Raw genomic sequence first — 19,972 nt, 5'->3', positions numbered from 1 at the left:
TGGAAACATCCTCTGCAACTAAGCCACAGCATCATGGGTGCAAACTGAGGCTGGAGAGGTGGGCAGGGACCAGACCAGCTGGAATTGCCCTCATACAGGGTCATCGGTAGCTCTATTGAAGTAACCCGACCAAACATGTGAACTTGGGAGTTCCTGCTGGCTGCGGCATAAGAACAGATTGGGGTAGAAAGGATGGGGAAGAAGGGAAGCCAGGAGACTAGCTGGGAAGCCATTCCAGGCTTCCAGGACAGAGATTATGTCCAATTGGGTGACGTGATCATAAGACAAGGATCCCTGGAGAGAGCTCTAGGACTCCCAGCTGAGGCTCCAAGAATAAATCCACAGCGTTCTTGCCCTGGTCCAACCTGAGAGTCCCCAAACAGGAACCATTTGTCCTTTGACCATCCTTTTTGCATGCTGCAGTGGAAGGAAGAGGCCTTGGGGCCAGACAGACCTGAGTTCCAGTCCAAGCTCGGGCGCAGCCTCATTGTGTGCCCTGGGCAAGCGGTTTCTCCTGAAGGAGCTTCAGTTTCCTCATCTGCAGAATGCAGCTGAGTTTATCTAGAAGAGCAAATGGGATGCCGTGTGCTAAATCGCAACGTGGGGCTGGCATGGGAAGGGTGCCTTAACATGGAGCTGCCTAGTTCCATTCCCACTGAGAGCTGGGCACAGGGAGGGCACACTCAGAACCTGTACATGAGGACTGAGGGAAAGGGGAGGCCATATTTGACCTCCACACACCAGAGGAGCTGAGAGATGAAGCATCTCCTTGCCCATCACAGCCATGGGCCCTTTGCTGAGCCCTCCTCAGCAGGCAAGCCCACCACACCTTCTGCGCAGCACGGACATCCTAGGTGAACCAGACAATTAGGGGTCTATGGGTGATGCCCACAGTCTTCCACCGTATCCGATCTCACAGTCCTGACAGTGCCCCATCTACCAAGGCTGTCAGGCAACATCTAATGCAAGTTTAGGAGCCTTCTCGCTGCCTGGACCTTGCCAGACAGAGCAGCGCCACCCCCTGACATCCAGGCTGAGCAAAGTACAGTTGCCCTGGACAACCAAGAAGTTTATATGGAGGGTGTCCACCTGAGCCCACCTGGCTTGTGCCAAAAGCTACCTTCCACACACAGGAGAATTGCTTAGACTTCAGGAGTGCTCTCTCTCTCTCTCTCTCACACACACACACACACACACAAAAGGAAACCTCAACTATGCTGATGCAACTAAGAAGGGTCCTGGTCCCTGTGCAAAGCCTGAGAGCCTTAGGTTCAAGCAGCTTTGAGCTCCATCACTTCCCAGCTGTGTGCCCTTGGGCACGTCACACCACCTCTCTGAGCCACAACTGCACCACAAAGACTCATCTTAAGGCATTATCTTGAATATTTCCTCAGGTCCGGTGATCTAGCAAGTAACTCAGCACAGAGAGTGCTTGGGAATCATTGCTCCCCTATTCCCTGGAAGCTTGGAGATCTTTGTGGCAGCCTTAGCTTGCCTCTGAGCAACGTGGGCAGGCATGGGGACAGAGCAATGTTGTGGGCTGGGTTTTGTGTGAAAAGGGCCACTCTGGTGGCTGGGTGGAGAGACTGTATAAGGTTAAAAATCAAAATAAAGGTGAAACAAAACCCAAAATGGGATTTGTAGCTGCAGAGAAAGTGGATTTACCAGGGTGAGTTTCTGGGCATGGTTGTAGCCACATGCCAGTGTTGGCGTGTTTTTGTTTTGGTTGTTTTTTTTTTTTTTTCAAACTCACGAATACAGAAGATTCCCTCTGTGGTTTAGTCTCTATAAAATATGTGTGTGTCTGTGTGTGTTCACTGGGTCAAGAGGTAAAATGTTTCTTACCATAAGTTGAGGTCAAAACAGTGTAAACCCCAACAAGTTCAGAGTAATTGGCTAGAAGTTTAAGAGAGGACTGCTGACACAGACCCAGAGGACTGGTTTATGTCTACCATGGGATCTGCAGGACAAACAAAACAGACACATTTCCAGAACCACAAAGCCCTGAACTAATGGCTTCCTATGAACATTGTTGCGTTTCATCACTCCTCACCCTATAGAGAAGGCATCACAGTTGTCCCCATTTTATAGATGAGAAAACTGAGGCTTAGATACAAGAAGTGACCTGTTCAAGATTACACATCCATCAAAGGGCAGAGCTGAAACTTGGCTGGAGGTGGCTGACTGCAAAGTCTAGTCTTCTTGGCATACACATACATACTTGTCCCATCACAGAACCACTCTGCCTCTGGGCTCTCCTTTGCAAAATGGACCTAATTTTACCTGTTGTGCAAGCCAGTTTGGGGCATACATTCAACTAGAATTTTCTGAGCAGTCACTATGACCCAGCTCTCAGGAAGAATAAAAGAAAAAAAAAAAACTGGGTCCATGGGTTAAAAAAAAAAAAAATGTGGTATATCCATATGACGGAATATAATTCAGCCATAAAAAGGGCTAAAGTACTGATCCATGCTACAAAATGGATGAATCTTGCAAACATTACACCACGTGAAAGCAGCTAGTCACGGCCGGGCACGGTGGCTCATGCCTGTAATCCCAGCACTTTGGGAGGCCAAGGCGGGCGGATCACGAGGTCAGGAGATTGAGACCATCCTGGCTAATACTGTGAACCCCCGTCTCTACTAAAAATACAAAAAAAATAGCCGGGCGTGGTGGCACAAACCTGTAGTCCCAGCTACTCGGGAGGCTGTGGCAGGAGAATGGCATGAGCCTGGGAGGCAGAGCTTGCAGTGAGCAGAGATCGCACCACTGCACTCCAGCCTGGGCGGCAGAGCAAGACTCTGTCTCAAAAAAAAAAAAAAAAGAAAAAAGAAAGCAGCCACTCCTAAAAGACAACAAACATATGCACATATTGCATGATTGCATTCATGTCAAACATCCACAACAAGAAAATCTACAGACAGAAAGTAGATTCATGGTTGTTTAGGGCTGGGGGAAAGCATTGCTTAGGGATGGGGGTTTAGAGGGCAATAGCTAAAGGCTATAGGGTTTCTTTTTTTTTTTTTTTTTTTTTTTTGAGACAGAGTCTCGCTCTGTCGCCCAGGCTCGAGTGCAGTGGCGCTATCTCGGCTCACTGCAAGCTTCGCCTCCTGGGTTCACGCCATTCTCCTGCCTTAGCCTCCTGAGTACCTGGGACTACAGGCTCTGCCACCATACCCGGCTAATTTTTTGTATTTTTTTTTTTTAGTAGAGACGAGGTTTTACTGTGTTAGCCAGGATGGCCTCGATCTCCTGACCTTGTGACCCGCCCGCCTCAGCCTCCCAAAGTGCTGGGATTACAGGCATGAGCCACCGCGCCTGGCCCTGCTATAGGATTTCTTTGTAAGATGTGACAAAAGAGCTAGAGATCGAGTTAATTGCCAATACTTTGATCAATCATGCCTGCATAGAGAAACCTCCATAGAAACCCCTAAAGGACTGGGTTCAGAGAGCTTCCCACATCAAAGTGCTGGGAGGCTGTCATGCCTAGAGAGGACAGGAGTCTCTGCCCTCTCCCCATCCCTTGCCCTGTTCCTGAGTTGTATCCTTTATAATAGAGCAGTGGTTGTAAGTAAAGTGTGTTCTTGAATCCTGTGAGTCATTCTAGTGAATTACTAGACAAGAAAAGGGGATCATGAGAACTCACTACATAAAAGCCACTTGGCTAGAAGTATGGGAGGTCGGGTACTTGCAGCTGGCATCTGAAGCGGAGACAGTCTTGTGGGACTGAACCCTTAACCTGCAGGGTCTGTGTTAACTCTGCTAACTCAGGGTAGCCTCAGAATTGAGGTGAATTGTAGTTCTGCCATAGGCAGGAACACAGGGTACTTGGGAGGCAGGAGGTGTGGTCCCAGAGGCTGGTCTCAGGGCTCAGAGCTCAGGCAGACCTAAGTCCAAATCCCATCTCTAGCTTTAGCTGTATGTCCTGAGGAATATGCATGAAACTCTCTGCTGCGCATCAGTTTCTTCCCTATAAAATGGGCATCGTAACAGTCCTCACCCCTCCCAGGCTGTTCTAAGGAGGTGGTGACATCATCGGGTCTATAAGCACTCAGCACAATGGCCCCAGGAAAATGAGAATGGCCCAAATCCCACTCTGGAAGGTACTGGCTGTGTGATACCAGATCAGTGGCATACCTTCTCTGAGCCTCTGTTTGCTTGTCTATAAAATGAGATGGATGAAAACAAACCCTTATGAAACACCCCGCCAGGAGCCAAGTCCTGTGCACCAGAGTTTTTGCCATTGACTCCTTCAGTTCTCACGAGAAGCCTACAAAGTGGGTACCATCATTAGCTCCATTTTACAGAGGAAGAGACTGAGGCTCAGAGAGGCTGAGCCAGGATTCATATCCAGCAGGCTGACTCCTGACTTTTGCCCATGGCATTAAGTTAGCACATACATCTAATCCAATCAAAGGGCCTAATAGAGGTATGAATGCTTTTGAAACTGTCAAACACCAAGCCAATATTAGTGGTGATTGTCATTGCTGTAACAGTTCAAAAACCCTGTGTCCAGTTATAAGGCCGAAATTCTCCCCAAAGGGAACTATTACTGATTTTTAAAAATAGGATTGGGGCTCTCAGAATTAGTTAGGAAGCCAGGCGTGCTGAGAAGGGAGTATCATTTTAGTGAAAAAGAAAAACTGATTAATGAAAATGATTCTTAATATATTTCAAAATGATCTGTTATGACACAAAGCAAAGACATTTATATACGACTTTGAAATTCTTAATAGCTGATTTTAGAGCAACCTATTATGAAATCTTTCAAAGCAGAATCTATAAGTAAGTAAATCATCGGGCAGGCCTCCCAGGCAGACTGATGGCAGCTCTTCTTAAAATAATTTATAACGCGGGGTGGGGGGAGGACTGGCAGAAATTATTGCCATCGTCAAGTATTAGTAAAATATTTATAAAAGTGACTTTCTCTTATGATCAGATGCACTGATGTGATGGGTCAGGTCCTTGAGCCCACATCAGAGGGGGGCCCCCCCCACTCTGCCCCAGGAGGAGAAACTCAGGAATAAAATTGAGCTCCTTCACTTCCCTGGTGACAGGCTAACAAGCCAGGAGGCTCCCTTAGTCTCTGCATAAATATCTTAACTTCCTTGTCTCTTGGATAGGACAACCAGGAGGCATATTCCTCAGAGTCTCCCAGAGGTCCCCAGCAGGACTGAGCCTCAGTTTCCCAAGGGTAAGCCACTCCTTCATGCACCTTATACTACCTGCTTTCCCTCTCCTGTGTCATTTTCCCATTCCCCTGCCACAGCCTTCTGGGGTCCTTCCCCAAATATGCAACATGTTCCCACATCTCTGTCTCAGGGTCTGCTCCTGACTCAGGTTGGCCTCAGTGACCAGGACGTTGAGTGAGAGACATCACAGTTCCCTGAGCAAAGTAGTGGCGATGCCCAAATAGCCAAGCGCTGAGCATGGCCCACGGCTGATTTTTTTTCCAATCATTTTGGGGGTACAGGTGGTTTTTGGTTAAGTTCTTTAGTGGTGATTGATCAGATTTCAGTACACCCAACCCCCCTAGCAGGGTACACTGTACCCAATGTGTAGTGTTTTATCCTTCACCCCCTCTTAATCTCCCCGACTTGAGTCTCCAAAGTCTATTATATCACTCTTATGCCTTTGCATCCTCATAGCTTAGCTCCCACTTGTAAGTGAGAATGTATGATATTTGGTTTTCCATTTTCAAGTTACTTCACTTAGAATAATGGCCTCCAGCTCCATCCAAGTTGCTGCAAAAGACATTATTTCATCTCCTCTTTATGGCTGAGTAGTATTCCATGGTGTGTGTATATATATATGTATATATCTCACATTTTCTTTATCCACTCATTGGTTGATGGGCACTTAGGTTGGTTCCATATCTCCACCATTGTGAATGTCCGTGGATGATTTTTGGAAAGACAAGTGGCATTTGGTATTTTCATATTTGCCCCAGCCCAGCATGTCTGTCCTTGGCTTGGATCAACTGTGGAATCCCCATCTTACTTACTCCTGACTCAGTATGACTTCTAGAAATTTCCAAGATCAAAACAGTGGGTTAATGTATGTGGCTCAAATGGATGAGAACTAAAGGAACAGGCCACAGGGCCCAGCAATGTGGGGATGACAGAAAGGATGCACCAGCACCTTCTCGAAGATTTTACTGCCCCCGCCACCAAGGTAACAGCCCAGAATGTCAGCCAGAATCCATGCACAGTCCCAGGACAGACCTCAATTCACACACATGTTCATTCAATAAGCAACTTCCAGTTCTATGTTCTGGGCCCAAAGGAAGCCACCAGCCACTGATAAGAGCTAGACAAAGTCACAATCATAATACAAGGCAGCAAAGGCCCCATGAAAGCAGAAACCCTTCCTCTTCATCCTCACTCTCTCCCCAGAACCTTCTACATTGCCAAAAAAGGGAGCAGCTTTTGAGGTGAGGAGGTGAGGAGCTTTGAATGCCAAGCCAAGGAATTCTATTTGACTTAGAGGCAAGGGAGAGCCTCCAGAGGATTCTAAGCAGGAGAATGACAGTATGGGTCTATGTTGTAGAAAGGAACCTGATGGTCATGATGAGAATGGGTAGGAGGAGGAATGCAGGTATCAGCAAGGAGGCTACTGCACCCATCCAAGCGCACAAACACACACACACGTAAACACCGCATGTAAGGTGATAATAGTAAGGATAGAGAAACTAGGACAGAAATGATGTCACAGAGACTATCTCTGGAACATAGTGAATGATTGGATATGGAGAGGGTAAGGACTAGGGGGATGGCAGGAACCACTTGGAAGACCAGGTCAAAATAGGGAAAATCGCAAGCAGATACTTAAGGATGGGGACAAGGATACAAGATCAGTTTCAGGGCATGTGGCAGGGAACATCTCCAGGATGTCTAGCTAGAAACACAGCACCTTGGTTGGGCACAGTGGCTCATGCCTGTAATCCCACCACTTTGGGAGGTCAAGGCAGGAAGACTGCTTGAGCCTAGGAGTTTGAGACCAGCCTGGGCAAAAAGTGAGACCCCTGTCTACAAAAAAAATAAAAATATATATATTAACCAGGCATGGGGGTGCACACCTGTAGTCCCAGCTACTCAGGAGGCTGAGGCGGGAGGATTGCTTGAGCCAAGGAGGTGGAGGCTGCAGTGAGCTATGATCGCACCACTACTGCCCTGAACAACAATGCAAGACCCTGTCTCAAACAATGAAAATTTAAAAAATAAAAAGAAAGAAACACAGCACCTTTACTGCAGAGACCCAACCTTCCCTTGCATATTCTAGAGCTGCTCTACTGTACTGCCAGTACAGTAGCCACTGGCTACCTGCGACTACTTAAATTTAAATTAAGTAGAATTAAATACAATTAAAAATTCAACTCCTCAGTCGCACTACTATATTTCAAGTGTTCAGTAGCGGTCTGTGGCTAGTGGTTACTGCACTGAACAGCAGTAATCTCCATCATTGCAGAAAGTTCTTGTGGACAGAGCTGGTCTAGAAGGTATGCTTGAAACGCCAGCCCTGTGTCCTCCTCACGACGCCTAGTTTCAGCAGCCTCCCCAAGAGCAGTCCCAGACACATAGAAGGTGACAGATTGACCCTGTTCCCACCTCTCCGAGAGAAGGGCCTTGTCAGGTGCCTGCCAAAGGAGACAGCTGGCCTCCCAGGTGAACCCGGCAGGAAGGACGTACCTTTGCAGGCCCCTGCCGCGCCCAGGTGGTAGATGGCTGCCAGGACCCGCCAAACGGCCCGCTGCTCACTCTCTGAGATGCCCAGCGTCTCCATGGCACCCTGGAGCTGGGCAAAGGCAGCTGCCGCCTTCTGTTTATCTTCAGGCTGGGGGCAAAGGGAGACAGGAAGAAAACAAGGCCATCACGATGGAGAAAACACAAACTCACAACTTGAAGCTGAGCTCCGTCTCGGAGGAATGCGGGGGTCATTTTATTGCCACAGTAAATTACCCACAATTAAGCTGAGGAGTATTGACAGACAAACTCAGAAGACTGGGAAAGTTATCCAAATCATTTTTCTCTGACTTTGAAATGCAGTGTGGCTTTTATTCCTTCATGTGTGCATGCATTACAGATTTATGGAAGCTCTGCTCTATGTGGGGCTCTGGTCTGGGGGGCAAAAGATGAGCAAAGCCCAGACCTTGACGTTGAGGCCCTCTCAAGGTAGAACTGGAAAGAGACATAAAAGCAACTAAGTGTGAAAAGGACTAAGTGGTAGGTAGGCTATGGGTACAGGTTGATAGGTAGGCTATATAGGGTCTATAGGTAGGGTTTAGAGGGAGGCTCTGTAGGGTAAGCTGTGCTATAGGTCTATGCAGAGAACCATGGGACATCAGAGGGAAAATGGGTAATTAATCCACCCAAGACAGCCAAAGAGAATAGCATAGAGCAGATCAAATTGTGATAGCAGTTTGAAAGATAAATAGGCAGAGTTGGCCAATTTAATATAATAAAAGTCCCAACAGGCAAAGGGAACCACAGGAGCAAAGGGGATTTGGGGAGACAATAGGTGGTCCACGGAAGCAGTTATTTTTGTTTTGTTTTGTTTTGTTTATTTTTGAGACAGAGTCTTCCTCTGTTGCCCAGGCTGGAGTGCAATGGCACGATCTCAGCTCACTGCAACCTCTGCCCCCCCAGGCTCAAGCGATTCTCTCACCTCAGCCTCCTGAGTAGCTGGGATTACAGGCACCCGCCACCACACCCAGCTAATTTTCATATTTTTAGTAGAGAAGGGTTTCACCATGTTGGCCAGGCTGGTCTTGAACTCCTGACCTCAAGTGATCTGCCCACCTCGGCTTCCCAAAGTGCTGGGATTACAGGCGTGAGTCACCATGCCCAGTCTGGAAGCAGTTATTTTTGAAGGTGGGTCAGATAGAGATGGGGAGAAGATAAAGCTGGAGAAGCCGGCATGGGCCACCCTTGAAGGCCTCAACCATGATATTAAAGGGCATGGGCTTTAAACTCCAGTCATGATTGGTAAATACTGATACGTGCCCCCACTATATTCCTGAGCTCGTAACAGACATCATTAATTAATCAAGATCCTACAGCAAGCCAGTGAGTCCAGATTCCTTTCAGGACATTGCGTCTTGCAGCCACCAGCAACTGACCTTTCCCACTAAAGGAAATGGCACTTGTTTTCTGCCTCCTGTGCAGCAATAGAAAACTGCTATTTTTTTTTTTTTTTTTTTTTTTTTTTTAGACAGGGTCTCACTCTATGGCCCAGGCTGGAGTATAGTGGTGTGATTATAGCCCACTGCAGTCTCAAACTCCTGGGCTCAAACGATCCTTCCACCTCAGCTCCCCGAATGGCTGGGTCTACAGGTGCACACTACCATGCCCAGATGATTTTATCTTATTATTATAATTTTTTTTAGAGATGGGGGGTCTCGCTATGTTGCCCAGGCTAGTCTTGAACTCCTGGACTCAAGTGAACCTCCCACCATGGCCTCTGAAAGTGCTGGGATTACAGGCATGAGCCACTGCACCCAGCCTGCCAAAGATTTTAACAGAAGGAAACAGAAAATGACATGATCAGATGTTTATGGATTGTAGGATTTTTTTTAAGATTTATGATCCCAATTATGTTTGATTGAATATTAAAATTAGTCTGAAACTACTATGCACACACCATCTGGCCAAGGAGACTCAGCCCAGAAGCCTGCTGGGTGGAAAGGAAGTGAGCTGGGAATGGGAATTCTTTTGTCAATAATCCACCAGCCGATAATGAGAAACTGATTTGCGCTTGGCCTGCTTAGAGAACTTGGGTGATGAACTGTAGGCTGTTAAAGCCAGCAAGTCTTTGAATTTTGCAGCATCCAGTGCCCAGAGAGGGGGTGACACTTGCCCAAGGTCACACAGCAAATTAATATCAGATACAAGACTAAAAGCAGGCTTTTCTGATTCTTGAACTGATTCCCAGTCCAAGATACTTGTCCCCTCCACTCAAGCCACTTCCTCTAACTGGAAAACTTGCAAGAATCATCAACCAATTGGGATGACGTCAAAGCATACAGTGACATTAAGAGATCTGCTTGGGAAACATTTCAGTTAATAGCAAAAGCATGTTCCACTGATCCATCATATTTCTGGGCCGCCACAGGATCACAAAATCCCTAGCAACCAGGAGCTCAACCTAGCAACTGCAGCTGGAGCAAACAGAGGGACGGAAGGCATCTTACCAACATACTCTGTTATTTATGAGATCTCAAAGTAGCAGAAAAAGGGTGCCAAAAGGACAGTGCCCAAAGTAGCAGAAAAAGGGTGCCAAAAGGACAGTGCCCACACATTTATTATGGCTCCCACTGTCTCTTATGAGCATTTGACTTTAAATTACAGAAGGACTCCACCATCTACCAGGTAGCTCGTGTGAAGAGAAGAATGAGAAAACTTCCACTAAAGCTCATTTGCTCCTTTCTCTTCCTCGTCCCCTCCCATTGTCTTTTTCTGAACAGAAGACATGGATGAACAAATACATATGTTTCTGATTCAAAATGATTAGGATCATGAAAACATTCATAGTTCCTTAAACTTCCAGAGCACCAATTGTTCTTCAAACACCTCTGCAGAGTGCCCTGACAAAAGAAATTTTTTTTTTTTTTGAGACGGAGTCTTGCTCCGTCACCAGGCTGGAGTGCAGTGGCATGATCTCGGCTCACTGCAACCTCCGCTTCCCAGGTTCAAGCAATTCTCCTGCCACAGCCTCCCGAGTAGCTGGGATTACAGGTGCGTGCCATCACGCCCAGCTAATTTTTCTATTTTTAGTAGAGACGGGGTTTCACTATGTTGGTCAGGCTGGTCTCGATCTCATGACCTCGTGATCCACCCACCTCGGCCTCCCAAAGTGCTGGGATTACAGGCATGGGCCACCGTGCCCAGCCGACAAAAGAAATTCTTCGGATCAACATCATGAAAATAGAAGTCAGTCAAGTGAATGGAATAAGTCAGCTGACAACCCAAATGTCTATCAGCAGGAGAACGGAGCCACAAAGAGTGGTATGCCCAGAGCACAGTGATGGAACACTACACAGCACTGAAAAAGAACAAGCCACTGAGACACGCAGCCACATATAGGCATCTCACAAACCCAGTGTGGAGTCAAAGAAGCCAGGCACAAAAGCCTGCATCCCATATGCTTCTGTTTATGCAAAGTTCAAGAATGGGAGAAACTAACATGGTAAGAGAAGTCGAGACAATGAGTCTGGAGTGAGATGGGTACCTCCGATGGAGACTGCCTGGGAGGGGGCTCAAAGGAGCCTTTCATGGAAGGAGGAATGTTCTGTATCTTGATCTGGAGGATAGCTGCTGGTGTGTGTTTAATAATATTAACATTGGCCGGGTACAGTGGCTCACGCCTGTAATCCCAGCACTTTGGGAGGCCAAGGCGGGTGGATCACGAGGTCAGGAGATCGTGACCATCCTGGCTAAAACAGTGAAACCTCGTCTCTACTAAAAAAAAAAAAAAAAAAAAAAAATACAAAAAATTAGCTGGGCGTGGTGGCGGGCGCCTGTAGCCCCAGCTACTCGGGAGGCTGAGGCAGGAGAATGGCGTGAACCCAGGCAGGAGAATGGCGTGAACCCAGGAGGCAGAGCTTGCAGTGAGCCAAGATTGCACCATCTCACTCCAGCCTGGGTGACAGAGTGAGACTCCGTCTCAAAAAAATAAATAAATAATAAACAATAATAATAATAATAATAACATGGCCAGCTGTGGTGGCTCATGCCTGTAATCCCAGCACTTTGGGAGGCTGAGGTGGGAGGAGCTGACTAGCCTGAGCCAGAGTGAGACCCTGTCTCTACAATAAAATTAAAAATCTGCCAGGCATGGTGGCATGAGCCTGTAGTCCCAGCTACTTAGGAAGCTGAGGCGGGACGATTGCTTGAGCCTAGGAAATCAAGGTTGCAGTGAACCATGATCACACCACTGCACTCCAGGCTGCGTGAAAGAGAGAGAAAGAGAGGCCGGGTGCGGTGGCTCACGCCTGTAATCCCAGCATTTTGGGAGGCTGAGGTGGGTGGATCACGAGGTCAGGAGATCGAGACCATCCTGGTTAACACAGTGAAACCCCGTCTCTACCAAAAATACAAAAAATTAGCCTGGCGTGGTGGCGGGTGTCCATAGTACCAGCTACTCAGGAGGCTGAGGCGGGAGAATGGCGTGAACCCGGGAGGTGGAGTCTGCAGTGAGCCGAGATCGTGCCACAGCACTCCAGCCTGGGCGACAGAGCGAGACTCCATCTCAAAAAAAAAAAAAAAAAAAGAAAGAGAGAGAGAGCGAGAATATAAGAGAGAGAGAATATAAACATCATTGAGTTGTACACTTAAAACTAGTATACTGTATACACTTTATGTTTTACCTCAATTTTTAAAAATCAATGGATAAAATTCAAATCATAAGATGCCCAGGGTTTGTCTGAGGTAAAGTCTCAAGGTCAACCAAAGTCTTCAGGTAATTTGGTATAAGAAAATAAAATCCAAAATATTCTCTCTCCATTAAACCAGGCTGGGTTTAGAGCGCACAGGAGATTCCTACAATGCAGAGAGAGGCCAGGTTTGGATTTGGAGTCAGATAGAGCTGGACGCCCTCTAGACTCTGCACTCCCAACCATGCGACTTTGCAAAAGTCCCTTGCCCGTGCATGGAGGCTCAGTTTCCACTTCTGCAAAGAGGAAATAAGGCCAGGTGTGGCGGCTCATGCCTGTCATCCTAGTGCTTTGAGAGGCCAGGGTGGAAGGATCGCTTATGTCTAGGAGTTCGAGACCAGCCTGGGCAACGTAGCAAGACCCTTTATCTATAAAAAATATATAAAAATTATCCAGGCATGGTGACATGTGCTTGTAGACCCAGCTACTTGGGAGGCTGAGCCAGGAGAATTACTTGAGCCAAGGAGTTCACGGGTGCAGTGAGCTATGATGCCACTGCTGCACTCCATCCTGGATGACAGAACAAGACCCTGTCTCCAACAAAATACGTGAATAAAATGGAAATCATATCTTAGCATCCTCCCAGGGCTGCTATGAGGACTAAATGAGTTTATGTGTGTAAAGCACCCAGCACAGAGGCCAGCACACAGTGGTACTCAATAAACGGTGGTTTCCACTTACTACTGCCTCTACCTCCATGCCTTCGCCTAGGCTGTTCCACCTTCCAGGGACACCATTCCCCATTGCTGCCCAAGTTGATGCCCCATACTCTGTAACAAGTTAATCGGGTATGACCTTGCCCTGAAAGGGCTCCCAGTCCACTGAAGGGGACAGGTGTGCAAAGAGATGACACACAGAGCACACACCATGGGCTGGGAGACACTGGGCAGGGGTAAAGGAACTGACTGGAAGGATGTTTCTACAACCAACCTGCCCAAGGATTCCCACCCCTCTGCCTCCCGGAACGGGAGCTAACTCAGGGAGGAAAATGCTGGACACTGATTCAATGCATCTCATGCCTGTACTCCCAGCACTTTGGGAGGCCGAGGCAGGCAGATCATGAGGTCGAGAGATTGAAACCATCCTGGCCAAAATGGTGAAACTCCATCTCTACTAAAAATACAAAAATTAGCTGGGCATGGTGGTGCGCGCCTACAGTTCCAGCTCCTAGGGAGGCTAAGGCAGGAGAATGGCTTGAACCCAGGAGGTGGAGGTTGCAGTAAGCCGAGATCGCGCCATTGCGCTCCAGCCTGGGCACAGAGCCAGACTCTGTCTCAAAAAAAAAAAAAAAAAAAAAGAAACATCACATGGGTGGCCGCACAGGCCAGTGAACCTCATGGAGACTGCAGGGAGGGCAGGACAGGTGTCAGTCCACAGCCAGGAGCTGCCCTACCCGTCGCTTAGCATCTCACCAATCCACTTCTTATCTCAGCATCGAGAGTCCATTTAAGTGGAGAGGAGAGAAAGTGTCCACTGAGCACGTATTCTGTTGTACTGGGTGCTTTTTCCCCATGAGTCTCTCCAACCGACAGAGGAGGAAATGGAGGCTCAGAGAGGTGAAGTTACTTGACCAAGGCCACCCATCTGGGGAAGGGCACGGTCAGTAAGTGTCACTGAGCCCCCAATCCTTGGTGTCATCCAAGGGTGTTGCTCTACCCATCCCCAGCCTCCCAAACCGAGGCTGGGAGAAATGACCCAAGAGTGCACGTGGACCAGACCTCAGAGCACATTGTCTTCAGCCACGATCTGAATCGTGATCTGAGATGACAGTGGGAAGAACGAAAGTACCAAATTTAAAGTCAGGCCAACCTGGATCCCAGTCCTGACTCCACCACTTAAAAGCTGTGTGCCTTTGGGCAAGTAGCTTCACCTCTCTGAGCCTGGCTACTTCTCCTGAAAAACAGATATGATCATAATTCCTTATTTAAAGAACCATGGGGAGAATTAAGTAAAAGCAAGCTCCTGGCAGAGCCCCTGGCACGAGTGAGTGATCCCTCATCCTTCCATTTGGGCACCATTCCCCAACAGCTGACAACCGGGTCATAAAAAATAAATGTACCTCGGGCCAAGGCCTGGAATGTGACAGCCAGAAGCAAACTGCTGGGTGGCAAGGATTATTATTATTATTATTACCACTGCTGCTGGGCACATTAAAAAAAAATTAGGCTAGGTTGCAAAAAAGAAATTATAGAGAAGAAGAAAATAATATGAAAGCTTTGTGATTTCAGATGTATCCTGGTGCTTGGCAGATCTCAAGTAAGTTCCATTTACAAGATGCAATGTGGCAGGCAGCAAGGGCGCAGTGGGAGGACTAAGAGGAGAAACTGGCAGTCACCGGGTATACACAGCCTCTGAGGACCCGGCCAGTGCCACACTGGGGATCTCCACACTTTTACCCTGGGGTCCTTAACTTTGGCTGGCCATTCATGTTTACCTTTGCATCAGGTGCTCAGTGTAGCCAGAACACTGGCCTCCCTGCACCTAATTCACTCTCAGTCCAGCTCCAGCTCATAGTTGCCTCTGCCAGGCAGCCCTCCCTGATATGCCTCTCCTCCTCCCAGCTTGGCCTCATCCTACATACACCTCCACTCAGGCACATATCTCTCCAGCTTGGAATGATCTGTTGATGTAGACATGGCAGCCCACCTCCCAAAAGTGAGTCACTTGATGGGTGAGACCCAGTTGAGTTATTTCTGTGTGCCAATATCTGGCATCTAATAAGATCAATAAATATCCATTGACAATGAGCTTCTAGTGACCATCCTCAAATAAGAGCCATTGATGGTGGGGTTGAGTGTGTTCACCCACTGAGCTGGGTCCACAGTACTACTCAGCCCAGATTTGAGGACCCCAGGCTGCCCACAACGACTGAGGGATGGGACCCCCAGGCTTTCTAATCCCCTTCTCTGGGTCCTCTGAGATTCCCAGCAACTGCCCCAGCTCCCAAGACCCAAGGAGTGGGTCCAAAGTCCGACATGAGATCCCCAAAGACCTAGTGAAATGATACTGGGGAGAAAATAAAGTTTAATTAACCGATCTCTGTTGACCACAGTAGCAAACGATTTGAAAATTGAAAAGATGCAATTTTAGTTAAGTGGCGGTGAATTGGGCATGCTCATTCATTTATTCACTCAACACACCTTTATTGAGCACTTGCTGTATGCCTGGCTGAGTGCTAGGCCTTGTCTATTCAGGAGTGATCAAGACAAGTAAGACTCCCACCCTCGTGGAACTTGGGGCCGAGGGGAAACAAATCATAAACCAACAGTGTGATCAGAGATGGGAGATTGTTGCCAAGGAGACAACAGGAAAGACGATAACTGGAGACATCTCCTTAGATGGAGGTTTGGGAGTCTGAGACGGTAATACAAGCCGGACACCCATCTTATCACTAAGAACCACAAAAAGGTTTAAAACCACGTAAATGGACAACATTAGGGAAACAGCAGTTCAGCGAACCATGTCTCCTCTTGTGAATGTCTGGTCATTAAAAATAATGTTTGTGTAAGCCAAAACTGACAAATGGGATCTAATTAAACTAAAGAGCTTCTGCACAGCAAAGGAAACTACCATCAGAGTGAACAGGCAACCTACAAAATGAGAGAAAATTTTCGCAACCTACTCATCTGACAAAGGGCTAATATCCAGAATCTACAATGAACTCAAACAAATTTACAAGAAAAAAACAAACAACCCCATCAAAAAGTGGGCGAAGGACATGAACAGACACTTCTCAAAAGAAGACATTTATGCAGCCAAAAAGCACATGAAAAAATGCTCACCATCACTGGCCATCAGAGAAATGCAAATCAAAACCACAATGAGATACCATCTCACACCAGTTAGAATGGCAATCATTAAAAAGTCAGGGAACAACAGGTGCTGGAGAGGATGTGGAGAAATAGGAACACTTTTACACTGTTGGTGGGACTGTAAACTAGTTCAACCCTTGTGGAAGTCAGTGTGGCGATTCCTCAGGGATCTAGAACTAGCAATTCCATTTGACCCAGCCATCCCATTACTGGGTATATACCCAAAGGACTATAAATCATGCTGCTATAAAGACACATGCACACGTATGTTTATTGCGGCATTATTCACAATAGCAAAGACCTGGAACCAACCCCAATGTCCAACAATGATAGACTGGATTAAGCAAATGTGGCACATATACACCATGGAATACTATGCAGCCATAAAAAATGATGAGTTCATGTCCTTTGTAGGGACATGGATGAAATTGGAAATCATCATTCTCAGTAAACTATCGCAAGAACAAAAAACCAAACACCGCATATTCTCACTCATAGGTGGGAATTGAACAATGAGAACACATGGACACAGGAAGGGGAACATCACACTTCGGGGACTGTTGTGGGGTGGGAGGAGGGGGGAGGGATAGCATTGGGAGATATACCTAATGCTGGATGACGAGTTGGTGGGTGCAGCACACCAGCATGGCACATGTATACATATGTAACTTACCTGCACGTTGTGCACATGTACCATAGAGCCTAAAGTATAATAATAATAATAATAATAATAATAAAAAGAAAAAAAAATAATGTTTGTGAAAGTTTGTTTTTTGTCTTTTTTTGTTTTTTTGAGATGGAGTCTCACGCTGTCGCCCAGGCTGGAGTGTGCAATGGCGCAATCTCGGCTCACTGCAACCTCCGCCTCCTGGATTCAGGCGATTCTCCTGCCTCAGCCTCCTGAGTAGCTGAGATTACAGGCACCCGCCACCACACCCGGCTAATTTTTGTATTTTTAGTAGAGACAGGGTTTCACCATAATGGTCCGGCTGGTCTCAAACTCCTGACCTCAGGTGATCTGCCCGCCTCAGCCTCCCAAAGTGCTGGGATTACAGGCGTGAGCCACCATGCCCAGCCAGAAAGTTTTAATGATATACAGTTTGTTATGAATTATGTAAAATATTTGCAGGAAAAATACTGGAAGAACACCTGCAGGTATAGGACCAGTGGGTTTTCTCAGGGTGGTGAGGTGAATGGCGCTTGTTTTCTGGTTTGCTTGAGTGTGTGCATGTATTCTGGTTTTTGGTTTTGCCCTTGTGTTTTTTCTGATTTCTCCATAGGAAGTATGTAGTAATTTCGTTTTTTATTATTATTTTTTTTTCTTGAGACAGAGTCTTGCTCTGTCACTCAGGCTGGAGTGCAGTGGCGTGATCTCAGTTCACTGCAGCCTCTGCCTCCCAGGTCCCAGTGATTCTCCTGCCTCAGCCTCCCGAGTAGCTGGGATTATAGGCACGTGCCACTACACCCGGCTAATTTTTGTATTTTTAGTAGAGATGGGGTTTCACCATGTTGGCCAGGCTGGTCTCGAACTCCTGACCTCAGGTGATCCAACGGCCTCAGCCTCCCGAAGTGCTGGGATTACAGGCGTGAGCCACTGCGCCCAGCCATAATTTAGTTGGTTTTTTTTTTCTTTTTAAACAGATGCTTCATTAAAAATATGAATTAGAAGAGAATAGAGATAAATTCAGTAAGAGGGAAAACAAGACGTGCTTCCAAGGAACATGGAATGGGAACTGAGTGCCTAGGTAGTGTGTATTGCTGTTGGGGAGCAGGCCAAGCCCTCCCCAACTTGCCCAATGCTGCCATCCTTGATGATGGAGGAGGAGGAGGAGGAGGAGATGGAGCAGGAGGAGGACGAGGAGAGAGGAGGAGGAAGAAGGAGAAGGAGAAGGAGACGAAGAAAAAGAAAGAAGGACGAAGAAGAAAGAAGAAGGAGGGCTGACACTGGAAGTGTCAGGCACTGCCAAAGTGCTTTATTGGCTTTATCTCATTTCATTTGAGGTCAAATGAAACTTGCTCTCCTAGTTTTCAAAAAGGAAAAAAATCGAGGCCCAAGGAGATGAGGTCACTTGCTTAAGGCCACCCAGCTTAACCACTGGTACTGGGATTCGAACATCACTATGTCAGACTCCACCGTCGCCCGTGAGTTTTCAGTGAAGATGGAACCAGCTGTTACAGATGAAATAGAAGCAGAATTAATCATAGGAGGAGGGCTGGCTAGGAGGAGAAGGAAAGAGGAGGGCTCAGCCAGGGATGAAGTTGGGTTGAAGTTGGGTTGTAGAGTTGCCAAAGAAAATGCAAGCCATCCAGTCAAATTTGAATTTCAGATAAACAATGGATAATTGTTTTCATAAATATGTCCCCCACAATATTTGGTACAGCAAGAATGCTGGCCTCACTGCATCTGACTACTTTCACTCTCACTCCAGGACCAGCTTGTGGTCCGCTCCACCAGGCAGCCTGCCCTGATAGGCTCCCAACCCTTCAGGCTTCCCTGTGCCATATTTGGGACATGCTTACACTAAAACATTATTCAATGTTTATCTGAAATTCAAATTTAACTGGGCATCCTGTATGATTTGCTAAGTCTGACAGCCTTGGGGACTTAGCAATTCCCATTATTGGGGGACATATCCTGATCACCAGATTCCCTTAATGATGCTGTACCTGGCCTACCTGACCCCAGTAACTAGCCCAGGCTTATATCAAAGACCAATGAATTTTCAGACTTTATTTTTCTTCTGAAAGAACAGAGAAAACATTCTCTTGATACCTGCCAGGTAGCAGAGAGAGAACAAAGAAACACCCTACCAGTTCCTGCAAATCAATTGGTCTAAAAAATGCCCCACAGAAACAAAGAGAAAAAAAGCAAACCACTTCAAATGCTTCTTGGACACAAATCCACGCTGTGACCAATGGCTTTATGCAGACTGTTAACAAACAGGTCAGGTTGGGGAAAGCTCAGAGGACCCCAGCTTGGGTCCTTTTCCTTCTCAAAAACAATAGGAAAATAAACAACTACTCTTTTGCTGATTCAAATGGATATATTTGGCCAAAGCTCATTAAACGAATGAGAAAAATCAGTGCTGAGGTAATTTCTCATCTCTTGCCTTCAAGGTGAAGGTCTGGGCTCCTAATGACCCCAAATCATGGGGGAAAGGGTATAAAAAAAAGAACACACTGCTGAGTCCCCCAAGTAAAGAAGCTGCCTCCCTAGTATTTGGTTTAGCAAGAATGCCAGCCCCGTTGCATCTGTTCATTTCATTCTCATTCCAGCTTGTTTCATGTATGAGTTTTGAGAATGAAAGAAATTTCATTCTCATTCTCATGGCCAGCTCTTGGTCACCTCTTCCAGGCAGCCTCTTTGATATGCCCCCAACTCTCCAGGCTTGCCCATACAATATTTGGGACATACTTATAAGGTGACAAGTAGATTAGCCCCCGGAGTTCAAAGACGGGGCAGACCCATCACCTCACCCACTGCAGAAACAGACTCTAGAACAGTGGTTCTCAAAGCGGGGTCCCTGGACCAGCAGCATCAGCACTGCTGGGAACTTGTGAGAAATGCACGTTCTCAGGCCTCACCCAGAGCTACTGAATTAGAAACTCTGCAGATAATACTCAGCGATGTGTAAGAGAGAGAGAGAGAGAGAAAGAGAGAGAGAGAGAGAGTGTGTGTGTGTGTGTGTATGTATGTCTGTGTGTGTGCACGCGTGCGCGCCCGCAAGTG

The 19,972-nt window shown here is 47.0% G+C and overlaps 1 protein-coding gene across 1 annotated transcript in view; it reads right to left on the bottom strand.

The window, feature by feature from the left end:
- MYO18B (myosin XVIIIB) overlaps positions 1-19,972 on the bottom strand; it is a 263,608-nt gene that overhangs the window by 226,426 nt on the left and 17,210 nt on the right. The window contains exon 8 of the mRNA XM_024239878.3: positions 7,689-7,833. Within this exon, the coding sequence (XP_024095646.3) occupies positions 7,689-7,833 (145 nt within the window). The remainder of the gene's footprint in view (positions 1-7,688; positions 7,834-19,972) is intronic.

Source organism: Pongo abelii, chromosome 23, assembly GCF_028885655.2.
Source record: "Pongo abelii isolate AG06213 chromosome 23, NHGRI_mPonAbe1-v2.0_pri, whole genome shotgun sequence".
NCBI lineage: Eukaryota > Metazoa > Chordata > Mammalia > Primates > Hominidae > Pongo > Pongo abelii.
The sequence above is the reverse complement of the archived record's forward strand: the minus strand, read 5'-3'. Positions and strand labels throughout refer to the sequence as shown.